Below are 18,884 nucleotides of genomic sequence, written 5' to 3' on the forward strand. Positions count from 1 at the left end.
TGTAATATAAATAATTTATAATTAAGGTCAACTATGGTGGCAGTTGGGGGGGACCATTAGGTATTATACATGTAATTTGAAACATTTCCTTCTTTGCCCTCCCTCCCGTGTACTTTAACAAGGTGAGTTAATGTTTTTATGTGAAGTGCTATCAGAAATGCAGCTTCAAGTAAGTCCAGTTTCCTTTATAATTGGATTGCTCTCTCTCAGCTAGAGAAATTCTAGAGCCAATAACGGCCCAAGTAGTCCATGTGTTGAGCAAACCTTCATGGATGAAATCATAGAGCTAACTTCATTTATGCTATACCAGACCAACAGAGCTTTATGTTAAAAAGTTTTTATTGATATTAACATGTTTCGTGTCCTGACGTATTATTTATTTATGTATATATTTATAGTCTCCTCCAACTTGAAGGACCATATCGCCACTGCATAGTGCCTGACATATCATACTCAATAAAAAAATTTTTAAATAAATATTAGCCAAAAATTGCAATTGCCTAGGATGGTCAGAGCCTGAAATATTGCTGGAATCCAAATAAGTGTTAGTAGTCTGAGGGCACATTTCTAGCACTAGAGAAAAGTCCCCATTTCACTAACATTGTATAAGGAAGAACTGTAATTTTTATAATAGAGGAAGACACCAGAATACATACCAGTGCATTTCCTTGTGGGACTGATTTCGTTTGAGGATGGCATCTCCATTTATAATATCCCGGTTACTATTAGTAAGTACCCCTCCAAAATCATAAGGACCTATAAAAACAAAGGGAAGAATCTAGACTTCAATCAGAGAGTAACACTGATTTAATGTTCAAATACAAAAGTACTGCGTGAAACTCTCATATATACAAGTGGAGGTAAGGACATTTTTATGATTTTAAAATTTAACATTTTAGTTTAATGCAGCATTTAAATGATTTCAGCATGTTGCCCATTTCAACATTTTAAAAGATCATTTAATTATTTAGCAGCTTTTCAAACAGATTATAATGAGAAACAAAATAAGAAATCTACAGCATCCCATGATTCTGGTTTGTAGAAGAGGGATGGAAATCTGAGACGTTCAAAATGATCTTTTCATTTCGAGCAAAATTAAAATCTCAGGATTAACAAAATCATTTAAGAAAGAGGCAGAATGAAGTCCTGGTAATTTCTTAAGTATAATTTTAAGTGAGCCGCTAACTGTGAAATACAGAGAAATTTTTTAATGTGAAATTCTCATTGACATAAACTTCATTTTTAAGAAAAGAATTGCCAGCTATCAGTGTATGAAAAATCCATCATCATTGCTATTGTATCAACCACTATAGTTCCGGTTTGGGAATTGGCCTTTTCCCACTGGTCGTATCAGCCAGTTAAACGCTTGTGTAAATGGAACAACAACATGGAATGTTAGGAATAATCTCTCTCAAAGGACCATTCAGTTAGTACCTATGTTACTTCAAAAAAAAAGTAAAAAAGCAGCAGTCAGGATGCTGAGCTGGGGGGGGCAGAGGGGTGGGGACCCAGAAAATGTGATTCAATAGTGTAAGTTAAAGACATGGAAGTAATTATTTATAAATAAAATTACTAATTTCATTTCCAAAGAAATAGTTACAATTTTGCATTATTTTTTTCTTCTTATGGTTACACCTGCAGCATTACACCTAGCATGGAAGTTCCCTGGCTGGGAGTCGAATCAGAACTACAGCCTATGCCAGAGCCACAGCAATGTGGGATCCAAGCTGCATCTTCGACCTAAGCCACAGCATGTGGCAATGATGGACCCTTAACCCACTGAGGCCAGGAATCGAACCCTCATCCTCGTGGACACTATGACAGGTTCTTAACCCGCTGAGCTACAATAGGAACTCCAATTTTGCATACTTTTATATTTTATTTATTTATTTATTTATTTTATTTTTACTTTTTGTCTTTTTGCCTTTTCTAGGGCTGCTCCCTCAGCACATAGAGATTCCCAGGCTAGGGGTCTAATCGGAGCTGTAGCCGCCGGCCTACACCAGAGCCACAGCAACTCGAGATCCGAGCCGCGTCTGGGACCTACACCACAGCTCATGGCAACGCTGGATCCTCAACCCACTGAGCAAGGCCAGGGACCAAACCCGCAACCTCATGGTTTCTAGTTGGATTTGTTAACCACGGGAACTCCAATTCTGCATACTTTTAATGTTATATTTTATCCCTTTACAAAAATCACTGCAATGAAAACACAGAGTTGGTTTGTTTTCACTTTAACATTTTAAGAGGATCTGTAGGTCATGCAAGGAAGATGGCAGGGACATGCATTGTATAAAGGAATGCAAATTCCAACAAACAAATGAGGAGGAAAATGTTAAGGATGTTAAGAAAAATTTTTTGTCCAGATAAAAATTTAATTGCCTTCTTTAAACCAAGTTACGGATCTATTCTGACCAGTCTCATTGATTGTGGACTCATATGTTCCGGACAGTTTTAAGTTTTATTCTGAAATAGCATCCCAATATTCTAAAGGTTGAATCCATAAAACCAGGGAAAGGACACAAAACAAAAATCATGTCAAGGACTTGAACTTTCACAGTTACAGAAGTGCACTGATTTCTACAAGACTTTTAGCCACAACGAAGCCACTGACCAGATTCCCTAACACACTAAAGGCTCAGAGAAATTCAATGATATAAACTAGATAATTAGACTTGGTTATTCCATATATATATCTACATGTGTGTGCCTTTAATAAATCTGTTCGTGAGGCATGCCCAGGCTATGTGAATTTGCTGATGATTTTTGAATCCATGTAATAGTTCAGCAAATAAAGGAGACTGGGGTATCTGCAAGATTGCCAATTCAGCAAACAGACCCGCTTTTAAATTTGGAAGCCTCTCTAGAAAGCTTGAGATGGTCTGTGGGCTATGGGCCATTGCCTTGTAGAAAATAAAGAGAATTCAAGCCCTGCTCACGACAGGGAGCATTCCTTTATTGTACCTTCACTATCAGAACGACCTGTGGGGAAAACGCCAGTGGCTGACAGGTAAATCAGAAGCACGCTATTGGCAGGCAGCTCCTGGAATTAAAGAAAATCACATATACAAACAAACAGAAAACAGTTTTACCAAGAGTTCACGACATTTTAACCTTTTTTTTTTTTTTTTTTTTTTTTTGCTTTTTAGGGCCACACCCCAGGCATACGGAGGTTCCCAGGTGAGGGGTCTCATTGAAGCTGTAGCTGACGGCCTACACCACAGCCACAGCAACGTCAGATCCGAGCCACGTCTGCAACCTACACCACAGCTCATGGCAACACCAGATCCTTAACCTACTGAGCGAGGCCAGGGATCAAACCCACAACCTCATGGTTCCTAATTGGATTCGTTTCCGCTGTGCCATGACGAGAACTCCAGAGTTCATGACATTTTAATGTTGTGGGGAAATCAAGAACATAATTTAACATATTATGGTCTTCTCCAAATGGAAAGTCACTCTTGCTGGTTCCAACCTATAAGTGTCTACACAGCAAAGATTCGTCATTAATCCATAATTCACTACTAATCTGTAACTACTGCCAAAAGTTTTGAAGACATTCTCTGCTTCCCACCCTATCACTTAGAGAATGTTCTCTGAAAGACTGAAAATGGAGACGTAAAGATTCTGACTATAGGTCTGAAAGACAAACTCGCATCCGTATCTTTCTCTGTATAAACTATGGGAGGAATTCCTGACTCATGTTTCTTTCAGATGGCCAGAAAGTTGCCCAAAGTTGCCTGAACAGAGAACATGCCTATACAATCTGCTCCTATTTTTTCAGTTCTGCACTGACTGCTATATCTATTTTAATAAGAAAAACCTGGAGGAAGGAGAATGAAAATGAATCAACATGGGAGTTCCTGTCGTGACTCAGCGGAAACATATCTGAATAGCATCCATGAGGAGTCGGGTTTGATCCTTGGCCTCACTCAGTGGGTTAAGGATCCGGCCTTGCTGTGAGCTGTGGTGTAGGTCGGCAGCTGCAGCTCTGATCAACCCCTAGCCTGGGAACTTCCATATGACGTGGGTGCCACCCTAAAAAGGAAAAAAAAAAAAAAAAAGGAAGAAGAAAAGTAATCAGTATTATCATTAATTAGTGGTAGGGAACATTCATAATATCCTAGGCAATTTCCATTCCAAACCAGCTATGATTAGGATACTCTAAAGGCAGTTTTCATTTTATTTTTCTTAAATTCCTGACTCAAACATTCAAGGAGAAGAGCGACACTCAAATTCCACTTAAGGCACACTTTTCCCACACAGTAAAAAGTATTGGATGATATATACCTTAAAAGATGCTGCTAAGAATGTGTACAGTTGGCTGAAGGTTGGTTTGTACAGCAGATACTTGTGGGGGTTTTCTCGTCTGGTAGGCTTATCAGCTGATTCCTATATTTACACACAGAAAACAATGCACATACCGTTGGTCTTCTGTACCCACAGGATCTGCATCCCTGGATTCACCCAAGCACAGACCAAAAGTATTTGGGGAAAAAAAATTCCAGAAAGTTCCAAAAAAGCAAATCTTGAATTTGTTGTGCACCAGCAACTATTTACATAGCATTTACTTGTATGTACAACTATTTGCATAGCATTTACATTGTATTAGGTGTTCTAAGTAGATTTTTAAACATACAGGAGGATGTGCATAGGTTATAGGTAAACACTATGCCATTTTCTGTAAGGAACTTGAGCATCTGTGGGTTCTGGTATTCACCGGGATCTTGGAACCAACCTCCTGATAGAGAGGGACTATTACACAAACTGGACCTGACAGATGAATTATCAATGCCTATTTTCACTCTCATCTGCATCACATATCTTTTTTTATTCAATGCTATTATCATTATGCTTATCTATTTCTCCTGTGTCTCAGAGAATTCTTTATTCACACTCATGGCATTTGTTGGATGATGGCATTCCACGAGGAGCAGAAGCAGCAGGAGTGCTACTAAAACTGTGAATGTAGGGAGAAGATCACCTGCATGCCTGGTTTATTCATCTGGGAAGCTAAATTCATTGGCTCCCTTTCCAGGGCTTGTAACATCCGGAACATATCAACAGTTAGTTCACTGAACTTGACCTGCAAGGAAAACAAACCAGTATGCAGATCTTGAAGTGTGTAATCATAGTCTTACTCTTGACTTTCAGGTGTACCTGATGACACTGGATATTTTATTCAGAAAAATTTCAAAAGACAGAAAGTTAAAACAAGTATACAGTGATGCCCATATGCTCAACATCTAGATCCTCTAACAGTAACATTTTTCTAGATTTGCTTTACCACATCTTTCTCCATTTATCAATACAGCTATCAATCAATCAATTTCCACAGGTTTTTTTACTTCTTTTTTTCTTTTTAGGGCCACATCCACAGCATACGGAAGTTCCCAGGCTAGGGGTCAAACTGCAGCTGCAGCTGCCACCTATGCCACAGCCACAGCAACTCGGGATCTGAGCCGCAGTGGCAACCTACACCATATCTCATGGCAACTCCGATCCTTAACCCACTGAGCAGGGCCAAGGATTGAACCTGCTGAGCTACAGAACTCCTCTACAGATATTTTTAAAGACAAAAAAGGAGGAGTTCCCGTTGTGGCTCAGTGGTGACAAACCCAACAAGTATCCATGAGGACAGCCTTGCTCAGCGGGTTAAGGATCCGGCGTTGCTGTGATCTGCAGTGTAGGTCAAAGACATGGCTCGGATCTGGCTTTGTTGTGGCTGTGGAATAGGCCGGCAGCTACAGCTCCTAGTCAACCCCTAGCCTGGAACTGCCATATACCATAGGTGTGGCCCTTAAAAAAACCAGAGTCATATAAACGCAGAGACCTACATTAGATCCTACAAAACATGCTAACTTTTGGCAAAACGCCAGGCTGAAATAGGCTGTGCCCATTTTAAAACCACTTCATGACATTTTAGCACTATATAATGTTTAAGACTACATCCTTTTCTATTTTGAATAATACTTCCATAGAACTTCATGGAGGCAATGTTTTAATTTAAATTAAGCTGTTTTAATTAAGAAATTTACAAATTAACAGCTATAAAAGCCAAAAATGGAGAATTACAAAAAAGATTTAAAACAACAAAAATGACAGACATGAGTGAAGCATCCAAAATTTAAATTTGCGTAAATAATGCGTATGGAAAAAATGTATTCACTGGTGACTTTTCCAATATCCTCTAATTTCCAGTAAATTACATTAAATCTTCTATGTCATGGGACTATTCTGCCATGAAAAAATATTTGAAATTTGCTTTTGACAAATGTACTCAAAAATAACTCCTCCCCCATTTTTCTCTGATTGTAAAAGTAGTATACAGATTTAGAAAGTTGTAAAGAAGAAAATAAAATGCACTTAAAATCCTGCCATTTAGAGATAAATCTTTTATGATATTGGTAAATTTCTTCCTTGTCTTTTCTTGTACATATATAGACATTTTAACATATAAGAAATAACTGTGTTTACAGAAATCCCTAACACTTGCCAGGTCTGTGATTCAAAATCCTTTCTAAACCATTTAAATGTCTGTAATCCAGTCCACAGGTGGACAGAGCATAATGTTAGGGTATTTACAAGACAATAATAATTCCGTAACAACCAAAAGTACTATTTCTCACAGTGAATTTTTAGCCTAATTCCCTCATAATTCTTTACCTGGTTATTACAATTACCAATAATGAGTGCATCGGCCAGGGACAACTGCCCCACAATCATGCCCTGCTCCAGCAGTGGAGCTCCCGTTTCAGCAAGGCGATTGGATGTGATCACAATGGTATTATCATCATTTAATACCATAACAGGGTCCGCCTGCAGGAAAAAAAAAAAGCAGTAAGTAGTTGATGACCAAGACAAAATGTCAATATAAGAAGTTATAAATGTAATAAAATTCATTAAGTAATTAAAAAAAAGTTATTCCTGACAGAACATTGTAAATCAACTATAATAGAAAAATTCCTTCTTCTTGACACATACACACAGTAAAAATGTATACTGTACATGCATTTACCTACATCATTATGACAACCTTTCCTGTCAAAAACCGACCTCAATGAAAGCTGCTACTTCTTGAAGCACCAGGTTCCATTCCACTTGGTCTTCGGTGTTAAAGCGGTGAGTATAATCTTCAATTTCATCTGACAATTCCTGATTTTGCAATATCACAAAGAAAAATGGTTATAGAAAAAGCCTACAAAATAGACTGCTATATTATACCATACTCCTGATAGAAACTGATATCGTTAAGAAATTTGATCATTATCAATATACAGTCCCAATTATAACCAAAACAAAGCATGAAAATTACATGGACTTGCTTTGAAATCAACAACTCCAGAATGATACACATCAGTAAGCTCTTCACAGATACCCAGAACGACCCATACCTGCTCAGTGCTCCATCAGCGGTGATTTTGTTAAAAGGAATTCTTAAAGGTAAGCCCCCCAAATTTTAACATTAAAAACAAAAACCAAAAAAACAAATACTGTTTAGCTGATTTCCTTTGGATTTATATCATACTGTTTCTTGTAGAGGTAGTCTTATTAGTAACTGGGAGCAAAGGAAGACAGAGGAAGACTTGTCAAAAGTAGCATGTTACACTGACTCCATTTGCAGTACACCTGAAAACAACACAATACTGTGCATTGACTACACTTCAACTTAAAAGAAAAGCTAGCGTGTTATACTCGCACACCAAAAAAATCAAGAATTGTGCCACTGAAACCACTAACTAAATACAGAGTGCAACCAGAATGCAGTATGTAATAATTAGAGATATAAAGTGAACCCAGGATGCAGTCCACTCTTAATCACCTGAATTAATGAAGGACAAAGTGATGCAGACATACTAAAGGGATGGAAAAACCAAAACTCATTCACGACATTTTTTTTGTAAACGGCCTAACTTTCCAATTATTTTCACTCTTTTTTGTGTGTGTGTGCGGCTGTGCCTACAGCATGTGGACGTTCCCGGGCCAAAGATCAAAAGCATTCCACAGCTGTAACCAGAGCCGTAGCAGTGACAATGCCCAATCCTTAACCCACTGAGCCACAAGGGAACTCCCTAAATTATTTTCCTTAAACTAAATATTTTAACTTTTTTTTTTTTTGTCTTTTTGCCTTTTCCAGGGCTGCACCCGCAGCATATGGAGGTTCCCAGGCTAGGGGTCTAATCGGCGCTGTAGCCGCGGCCTTCACCAGAGCCACAGCAAAGTGGGATCTGAGCCGCGTCTGCAACCTACACCACAGCTCAAGGCAATGCCAGATCGTTAACCCACTGAGCAAGGCCAGGGATCGAACCTGCAACCTCATGGTTCCTAGTCAGATTTGTTAGCCACTGAGCCACGACGGGAACTCCCTAAATATTTTAACTTTTGTTTTCATTTCCTAACCATTCACTGATGGGTGATGAAAAGTAAAAAGAGCTGAAGGGACAAAAGAAAGAAATTAAGACAATTATCTCTGGTAAGTTTGTCTGAAATATGAGGAGAGGAGGGAAATGTTTTTATCATTACTCTTGTCAGAAGTTATCATACTCTGAAAGTTGTAATGATTTAGATATATCAAAATTATTTCAACCTGAAATCTGTTTTTTTAAAAAAAATTATCCATACACAATTAGAGTTTGGGATTTTAATTTTTTTTTAAGCCACACCCACATGGAACACAGAAATTCCAGGGCAGGGACTGAATCCAAGCCGCAGTTGCAACCTACACCACAGCTGCGACAATGCCAGACCCTCAAACCCAGAGCAGTAGGCCAGGGATCGAACTTGTGCCTCTGCAGCTACCCAAGCCACTGTAGTCAGGTTCTTAACCCACTGTACCACAGTGGGAACTCCTGATTTTAATTATTTTAAAGTATACTTACCTTCACCAGATCCTTCACCACATCCATTTTGTTGAGCAGAAGACAAACTACTATAAATCTTGCATAGTATCTTAGCTTCTTAACTACCAATTCAGGTCTGTGGCAGATAAATAAAAAAAGAAAATACACTTTTTTGATTGTTTCAACATTCCGATAGCTTTTAAACTTTTGATCCTATTTTGCACAAACATTTCTGCATATAACCTATAGTCTTTTCACGTAGTTCTGACTCAGTGATCCATTGCATTGTTCATTCATATATATATATATATATATATTTTTTTTTTTTTTTGTCTCTGTCTTTTTAGGGGCCACGCCCATGGCATATGGAGGTTCCCAGGCTAGGGGTCGAATAGGAGCTATAGGCCTCTAGCCTACGCCACAGCCATAGCACCGCCAGATATGAGCCATGTCTGGGACCTACACCACAGCTCACGGCAACGCCAGATCCTTAACCCACTGAGTGAGGCCAGAGATCTAACCCGTGTCCTCATGGATGCTCGTTGGGTTTGCTAACCGCTGAGCCATGATGGGAACTCCCTGTTCATTCATATATTACTTCATTCCACAAATATCTATTGAAATTTAGATGCATCAGGCACTATGCCAAGTACCAGAAATAGAATAATTTAAAAAAAAAAAAAAACTATAGACATGGTCCCTTCTTCACAGAACTCACAGACAGAAAAGCATTTAAAATGGAGAGGAGACAGATAAGTACTTAACCCAGTGGAATACATATTATAATGATAGGAGAAATAAAGGGTGATATCTGAACCCACAGGACTGGATCTTGGGTGAGGGAGGGAAGGCTTCCTAGAGAGAGAGTAAGGTTAAGGTTAAGGTTATAAAGAAGAGTAGAAGACAACAGGCAGGAAAATGTCAGGTTAAAAGTTTTCCAGGGAGGCCTTTCTGTTTTGGAATCTTATTTTTCTGATTTTAATATAATCAAGCCAATTTTTTTTTCATTATTTTATTTTATTTTGTGTGTGTGTGTGTGTGTGTCTTTTTGGCATTTCTTGGGCCGCTCCCGCGGCATATGGAGGTTTCCAGGCTAGGGGTCTAATCGGAGCTGTAGCCACCAGCCTATGCCAGAGCCACAGCAATGCAGGATCCGAGCCACGTCTGCAACCTACACCACAGCTCATGGCAACGCCAACGCCGGATCGTTAACCCACTGAGCAAGGGCAGGGATCGAACCTGCAACCTCAAGGTTCCTAGTCAGATTCGTTAACCACTGCGCCACGACGGGAACTCCTCAAGCCAGTTTTCTTATGCTTCCTGTTTGTATGCCATACCTTTTTCTATCTCTCTACTTTCAAGTACCTGCGCCTCTTTGTACTTTAATGCATCTTTTGTAGACAACATATAGTTAGATCTTGCTTTTTCATCCGCTTTGACAAACGCTGGCTCGGATACTCCGGTACAGACCCTTTACATTTAGTCTCACCATTGTTTGGGCCGGGCTTGCAATTCCCACCCTGCTGTTTTCGATTTGCCCCTTCCGTGTCCCTCTACTGCTCCTTTCTTGCTTTCTTCTCAGTTAATCAAATACATGGTACTGTTCTATTTTATATCTTCGATTGGTTTCCCACTTATCCTTTTTCATTACTATTCTTTCAGTGGCTGCTTGGAGGAATAGCATACATCCTTAACTTATCGAAGACTATTTATAATCTATAGTGCACCTCTTCACACCTGGCCCTTTATACTCATCTCTTTAACAATTCAAACTGGACATTTCAATTTCTACTTCCTGTACTCCATAACCCACATTACATAGAATAACCTTACAACGGTACATTTGTTGAGTGTTTCATAGTTTCCACAGCGAAAAAATTTTAAATCTCTTTCATCCAGGATTTACAAATGTGTCTACTAATTGATATATTGATTTTTTTTTCTGGCTCATTCTTAATTTTTAATGGAATTGCACTATGGTTAGACAACATGAGCTTAAAAAATTATTGAAATCTGTTTTGTGGCAAATATAAGTCAACTTCATAAAAGTTTCATATAAGCTTGAAAACTATGTGCACATAAGCTTAAAAACTTTGCTTACTGTTGTATGCAGTTTTGTGCACATAAGAACAAGTTTTTAATTATGTTATTCAAACCTGGTTGTTCACCTTTTTGACATATAAATAAACTCTTCATGTACATTAGACCATTTATCAAGTTCTCCCTGAAAACATACCACTTTTTTTGCTTTGTTTATTATTATGCTGCATTATTGGGCATATACAAGTTTTTTACTTTTGAGTTGTTTCTTTTATCACTATGAAGTAAAGCTCTATCCCTAATAATACTTTCTGCCTTAAATACAAATAATGTATACATAATTGGAGCAGTATTTCTTTCCTTTAATATCTGTCTCATTTATTTTTTCTTCTGCATACTTTATTATCTTTGGAGGATCTCTTGTAAACACTACATTACTGAACTTTTCTTAAGAAGGCATACTAATTGTCTCTGACTTTTCGCCAGGAAGTTTAGATCAATTTCATTTACTATGATTACCAACGTACTTGGACTCATTTCTACTGCATTATGTTATGCTATAATTATACTTTTGTATATGTAGTCCTTTCCTATCTTTTACTGTAATGGTCATAATTTTATTGTTCACTTTCTACCTCCTTCTACCTGTTTTGAAGTTACACCTTCTCCTTATGTTATTTAAAAATATTTTCTATTTTAATAAGCAATAATCCAAAAACTTATATGGAACCATAAAAGACCCAGAATTGCCAAAGTAATACTGAGGAACAAAAATTAAGTAGGAGGCATAGCCCTCCCAGACTTCAGACAATATTACAAAGCTCCAGTAATCAAGACAGTGTGGTACTGGTATCAAAACAGACCAATGGAACAGAATAGAGAACCAAGAAATAAACCCAGATACCCATGCTCAATTAATCTTCGACAAAGGAGGCAAGAATATAAAATGGGGAAAAGACAGTCTCTTCAACAAATGGTGCTAGAAAAACTGGACAGCTGCATGTAAATCAATGAAACTAGAACACACCCTCACACTATGCACACACAAAAAAACCAAAAAAACAAAAAAAAAAAACCAACCTCAAAATGGCTTAAAGACTTAAATATAAGACGAGACATCATAAAACTCCCAGGAGAGAACATAGGCAAGACATTCTCTGACATCAACTGTACAAATGTTTTTCTAGGTCAGTCTCACAAAGCAATGGAAATAAAAACAGAAATAAACCAATGGGACATAATCAAACTGACAAGCTTTTGCAAAGGAAACCATAAAAAAAAAAAAAAAAGGACAATCTATAGAATGGGAGGAAATAGTTCCAAATGATGCAACTGATAAAGGCTTTATCTCTAAAATATACAAACAACTTATACAACTCAACAGCAAAAAAACCAACAACCCACTTAAAAATGGACAAAAGACCTGCATAGACATTTCTCCAAAGAAGATACACAGATGGCCAACAAGCATATGAAAAAATGCTCAACATCACTAATTATTAGAGAAATGCAAATCAAAACTACGAGGTACCACCTCACACCAGTCACAATGGCCATCATTAATAAGTCTACAAATAACAAATGCTGGGGAGGGTGTGGAGAAAAGGGGACCGTCCTTCACTGTTGGTGGGAATGTAAATTGGTAAAACCACTATGGAAAATAGTATGGAGGTATCTCAGAAAATAAGTATAGAACTATCATATGACCTAGCAATCCCACTCCTGGGTATATGTCCAGAAAAAACTTCCACTGAAAAAGATACATGCCTCCCTATGTTCACTGAAGCACTATTCACAATAGCCAAGACATGGAAACAACCTAGATTTTCATCAACAGAGGAATGGATTAAGAAGATGCAGTATATATACACAATGGAATACTACTCAGACATAAAAACAAACAAAATGCCATTTGCAGCAACATGGATGGAACTAGAGACTCTCATTCTGAGTGAAGTAAGCCAGCAAGAAAAAGACATATACCATATGATATCACCTATATCTAGAATCTAATATACAGCACAAATGAACCTATCTACAGAAAAGAAACAAACTAATGAACATGGAGGAAGTTGGATGGACTAGGGGTTTGGGTTAGAAAATGCAAGCTATAGCATTTGTTTTTTGGGTTTTTTTGTTTTGTTTTGTTTTGTTTTTTTTGTCTTTTTGCCATTCTCTTGGGCCGCTCCCACAGCATATGGAGGTTCCCAGGCGAGGGGTTGAATCGGAGCCGTAGCCGCCGGCCTACGCCACAGCCACAGCAACACAGGATCCGAGCTGCGTCTGCGACCTACACCACAGCTCACGGCAACGCCGGATCGTTAACCCACTGAGCAAGGCCTGGGATCGAACTCGAAACCTTATCGTTCCTAGTTGGATTCGTTAACCACTGAGTCACGACAGGAACTCCAAGCTATAGCATTTGGAAGGGATAAGTGATGAGATCCTGCTGTATAGCACAGGGAACTATATCTAGTCACTTGTGATGGAACATGTTGGATGATAATGTGAGAAAAAGAATGTATGTATATGGATAACTGGTCACTTTGCTGTACAGCAGAAATTTTACAGAACATTGTAAATCAACTGTAATAAAAATAATTTAAAAGTAATTTAATAAGCAAATTTTACTTTAAGCTTCTTTTGAACAATAAATGGATCTTATTAGCATGGTTTAATTCTTTCATCTTCTTTCTTCTTTCATGTTGTTATCTAGGATTTGGCCCTATTTTATCTTAATAACCTCAATTAGCCATAATTACAATGATTATTATCTTATAAAGTCCATGCTTTTTTAGGAAGCAAGGGGATAATTTATTCTCACCAGTCCTTGTATATCACCCCTTCCTTTTAGTTGCAATTTCCTCTTCCTGAAGAAACCTTTAGTAGTTCTTTATGTCACCAAAACTGACCGCCCCCCGCCCAAGGCTGTCACAGCATGAGTCAGAGGGTTAATGTCCTGGGATTTCTCTCGCTTTCTTGACAGCTAAGCTGTTCAGGTAAAGGGATGATTGATCTCTTTCACTCAGCATTTCTAGGTGTTTTGAAGGCAGCATTTTAGATTATCTAGCTTGACACACTGTCAGAAGTGGAAGTCAATGCGGAAGGAAGATTTGTAGGAGGATGATGTCAATCCATGCTTAAAATATTCTTGAGGACAACGCCTTTAAATTTTCTGAGGACAAAACAGGTTCTATGAATCTGTATGCTAACATACATACACGACATGCACATATATTGAACCTCGGATTGACAAACCTTCTGCAAATGACCAGACAGTAAGTATTTTAGGTATTGCAGGACAAATACAATGTCTGTGACATATTCACCTTTTCGTTGTTCACAACTTTTCAAAAATATAAAAGTGATTCTGGAGTTCCCGTCGTGGCGCAGTGGTTAACGAATCCGACTAGGAACCATGAGGTTGCGGGTTCGGTCCCTGCCCTTGCTCAGTGGGTTAACGATCCGGCGTTGCCGTGAGCTGTGGTGTAGGTCGCAGACGCGGCTCGGATCCCGCGTTGCTGTGGCTCTGGCGTAGGCTGGTGGCTACAGCTCCGATTCGACCCCTAGCCTGGGAACCTCCATATGCCGCGGGAGCGGCCCAAGAAATAGCAACAACAACAACAACAACAAAAAGACAAAAGACAAAAAAAATAAATAAATAAAAAAATAAAAGTGATTCTAAGCTACCAGATGCTACAGAAACAGGCCATAGTTTGCCGAGCCCTGTGTTAAATAAAAATACAGAAGTGAGTGCGTACATTCTGTTTTGGGAACCACTGTGTTGAGCTGCAGCCGAGCACAGGTGGAGTAAGTCAGTGCTATCCACTCGCGTACATGAGAGGCACTCCTATCAAGCCTGGAAACTTGAACGATGGTCCCTAGCCTTCCACCTGCTGCAGAAGGCGGAGTCATCCTATGAACCTCACCGGAAAAGGGCAACAGCAAGTCCTCCTCACAAGCACGATTGGGAACGCCAAGGTCTTCACGTTTAGATGTACATTTCCCACCATAAAAAAAACTTCAGGGAGTTCCCATCGTGGCTCAGCGGAAACGCATCTGACTGGTATCCATGATCCCTGGCTTCACTCAGTGGGTTACGGATGGGCGTTGCCGTGAGCTGTGGTGTAGGTCGCAGATGCAGCTCAGACACCGTGTTGCTGTGGCTGTGGCATAGGCCAGAGGCTATAGCTCTAATTAGACCTCTAGCCTGGGAACCTCCATATGCCACAGGTGTGGCCCTAAAAAGACAACAACAAGAAAACCACTTCAGTACTGTCACCACTGAAGCTGACATCATGATTCTCTTGACAGAGTTCTTCGGGCACTCAAGAACTGCAGCTTTGTCCAACTTGCCAGGCCCACTATTTGTGAGATGCTGACGATACTGTTGCCTGAGAAAGTGTTTTTCCAGGTGACTAATGGCAACACCTCTCCCCCGCCAGGGTGCTTGGAAACGTCACCTTCTCTGGATCTAATTCTGAGCTAGGTTCAGCCCTAGTCATTTATGACTGTTGGCTTTGCAGCTCTTAGGACAAGTGATTATGTGCTAATGTCTCCTCCACTAGACAGGATGGACCCTTGGAACTGAGACATTGTGAGAGTTGTCTGGGTCTGGTGACAGGCAGTCACCCTGGTAGTTGCTGGAGTATATCACTCCTCCTGGCTTTGACACAATCCGTAGGTAGTGAGACAATGCAGAGAGAACTTGACCTTGTGAGGAGAGATTTTTGTCTCTTAAAGCAACTGCGAAATTGTAAAATACTTTCTTACTTCATTTTAATCTACCAGCTGTTGATTCTAGTAGCTGTCACCAAGTGCTACCTTGACTGGCCCCCTGGCCCTGTGTGAACTAAGAAACAAAAAAACCTACCAACAACAAAAATCCTTCCTAAAGTGCAAGGAATGAGGTCAAGATTTTACATACTGGATTGTTCTTTGATTCTAAATTGGTGGCCTAAGGCAAGAGATTTTGTCATTCTAGTTCCAAATAATCCTACCTCTGTTCATCTGCCCTGCTCTAGGAGGCAGCACAGGAAAACAATTCCTTTGTGTGGTGTTTGCTGTTAAGATAGAAAATTATTTTGAGGTTCCTGTTGTGGCTCAGAAGTAACAAACCTGACTAGTATCCATGAGGATGCGGGTTTCATCTCTGGCCCTGCTACGTGGGTGGAGGATCTGGTGTTGCCTGGGCTGTGGTACAAGTCAAAAACTCGGCTCGGATCCCGCATTGCTGTGGCCTAGGCTGGCATCTGTGGCTCCAGTTTGACCCCTAGCCTGACAATTTCCATATGCCATGGGTGCAGCCCTAAAGAGGCAAAAAAACAAAAAAGAAAGAAAGTAAATGATTCTAATAAATCAAATTGTTGGGTGTTAAGCCAAGGGACCTAAATCCAATTTCCCTTTGGCAAATTAGAGAATGCAGAAAAGTGAATTATATAAGGTATTTTGCTATTGCTTAAACTAGTTCTCTATGTATGTGTTTTTCATACACACTCTATGAATTTTTCATACTCCTAAAATGTTACACAGCCCTTTTACATTTTTAAAAGAGACATAATTTATCTCATCTAGAATTCAGACAAACTGTACAACATGAATATCAAAAATGGGGGGGGTATTGGAGGGAAAATGTCTGTATTGAAAACATATGAAGCAAACCGTAAGAAAACCTGAAGGAAAAGGAACTGATGGAACTTCTGATAGAAGAATGAAGTGAGGCAATGACAAAAAGACTCCAGGGTAAAAGGAAGAATTCAACATTTATGCACTTGTTTCAAGCCAAGTCCTCTAGACAAGTCTGAACTAGATTTGCAAGGGAATGAAGGGAATTTACAGAAGTGGGACTTTCCCCAAAATGTTGCTACTTGGGCTGGAAAGCTTATGATGGCCAACCACAAAGTGTTCTCTAGAAAAACAGGTCAAAACTGCATTTTCTTTTATTGCTAAGAGAATATAATCTTTTCACTTATGTAACAATGGTGAGTTCTGTTGCTGGGAGTAGAGAGAATATTCAGATCTTTCGCTTTTCTTTCTAGGGCTGCACCTGAGGCACATGAAAGTTCCCGGGCTAGGGGCCAAATCAGAGCTGAAGCTGCTGGCCTACATCACAGCCACAGCAACACCGGATCAGAGCCACATTGGTGGACTATGCCGCAGCTTGCAGCAATGCCAAATCCTTAACTCGCTGAGCGAGGCCAGGGATCAAACTCGTACTCTCATGGATTCTAGTCTGGTTCTTAACCTGCTGAGCCATAGCAGGAACTCTCAGATCTTTTATGCCTGAACTTTGTCTCCCAACAATTCTTGAAATGCTAGCAATAAAGATTTTCCAGCAGATCCTTGATTTCTTTAATATTTTATCCTTATCTGGAATCTACCAAATATGCCTGGGATTCCCACAAAAAGGTAACTGTCTGATAGGAAAAGAGTACACTTACACAGCATCTTTCCTTTTCTCTTCTCCCACTCAAGCACTGACCACGCTGCCAGATACATAGTAAGTGCTCAAGTGATTACTATTAGGAATGAATGACCTCTACATCATTTTTTTTTTCTGACAATGGAAAAAAATGATATGTCTGCAAAATGGTACCAGAAAATTCAAAACAGCATTACAGACTTTCCTTTAGTTCTACATGACAGGGGTCAAAAGGCTTCTGACTGCATTGAATTAAGATGACACAGGCTAAATAAAGGTTATTAGCTAAGCCCCACTTTGGGAGCTGTTTCTGTTCCATGAAACTTCAGGTGACCCTAATATCTCATTAAAGAAGAAAAAAAAAAAAATCCACTCTTCTTTTGCTGTCTGACTCTATGCTGGTATTGTGACATCTGTTCCAACAGCTCTAACACAATTGCATTTAGGTAACATACCTCTCTAGGCTTCAGAAGGCCTAGTATAGAAGTTCCCATTGTGGCTCAGCAGATTAAGAACCTGACTAGTATCCATGAGGGTGCAGGTTTGATTCCTGGCCTCACTCAGAGGGTTAAGGATCTGGCGTTGCTGTAAGGTGCGGTGTAGGTCAAATCGGATCTGGTGTTGCTGTGGTTGTGGCGTAGACCAGCAGCTGCAGCTCCAACTGAGAACTTCCATACGCTGCTGGTACAGCCTTAAAAAAGACAAAAAAGAAAAAGCCTAGTATATAGCAGGCACTCAGTAAAGCCCATTAAATGAATAAAAGGTATGAACAAGCGTGTGCTCTTCTGAAGTTCCTTCATGGCACAGTGGGTTAAGGATCCAGTGTTGTCACTGCAGTGGCTCGGATCAGCTGTGGTGAGGGTTCAATCCCTGGCTCAGGAACCTCTGCAAGTGGGGGGCACGGACAAAAACAAAAACAAACAAACAAACAAAAAAAGTGCTTTTCTGCATAATTTCCACACAGAGTAGAAATTCTAAGTGTTCTATCTTCCTCTTTCTAAAAACAGTAGGTGCATACCTGTCTTCTTTATTGACTTGAGAATAATACGATCTCTGTCTGATTGCAGAATAGAAGGAGAAAGCCTCATTCAGATAGCTGGTCTCAGATGTGCGTAGGCTATGAGGAAAAAAAAAAAATCTTTAAATTTGACAGTGCCTCAAGCTCTTTAAAACCACGATAAATACTTGTACAATTATTCCTCTGTTCCTTTACTCCAGGGGATGGTGATGACGATCCTAAACCTGAATCAGCAAAGCAACAATCATACCACCCTTAAGAGTGTGTAAAAATAATAATAATGATCGTTTAAATAATACCTCCCCCCTTCTCCCAAGTTGTCTTTGATGGCCACCCAGAGACAAATCATTCTCATTCTCCAAGTAGGATTGCATTCAGTCAAATCCTTCCACCCAGGACCAGACCTTTCATGACCTTCCCCAAGTCCATACAGAGTCATTTGTCCCTTGGCTCATTTCTTTCGTTTTTTTCCTTAGAGGACTCAGAAATGCAACAATCTGTATTAATCTTCTGAGGATGCTAAAGAATTAGATTTTCTGCTTAACATTTCTAGTTTGTCTGTGTT

At 39.5% G+C, this 18,884-nt stretch overlaps 1 protein-coding gene across 2 annotated transcripts in view; it reads right to left on the bottom strand.

Moving 5' to 3' along the window:
* SCAI (suppressor of cancer cell invasion) overlaps positions 1 to 18,884 on the bottom strand; it is a 156,456-nt gene that overhangs the window by 40,201 nt on the left and 97,371 nt on the right. The window contains exons 6-13 of one of the 2 annotated variants that reach the window (XM_021068616.1): positions 18,320 to 18,418; positions 8,880 to 8,976; positions 7,057 to 7,155; positions 6,667 to 6,819; positions 4,985 to 5,086; positions 4,291 to 4,392; positions 2,983 to 3,043; positions 657 to 756 (exon numbers count right to left, since the gene is read on the bottom strand). In XM_021068616.1, the coding sequence (XP_020924275.1) occupies positions 657 to 756; positions 2,983 to 3,043; positions 4,291 to 4,392; positions 4,985 to 5,086; positions 6,667 to 6,819; positions 7,057 to 7,155; positions 8,880 to 8,976; positions 18,320 to 18,418 (813 nt within the window). Of the gene's footprint in view, positions 1 to 656; positions 757 to 2,964; positions 3,044 to 4,290; positions 4,393 to 4,984; positions 5,087 to 6,666; positions 6,820 to 7,056; positions 7,156 to 8,879; positions 8,977 to 18,319; positions 18,419 to 18,884 lie in introns of both variants that reach the window. The other variant, XM_003122166.6, reaches the window with a different exon arrangement.

This window comes from Sus scrofa, chromosome 1, assembly GCF_000003025.6.
Source record: "Sus scrofa isolate TJ Tabasco breed Duroc chromosome 1, Sscrofa11.1, whole genome shotgun sequence".
NCBI classification, from domain to species: domain Eukaryota; kingdom Metazoa; phylum Chordata; class Mammalia; order Artiodactyla; family Suidae; genus Sus; species Sus scrofa.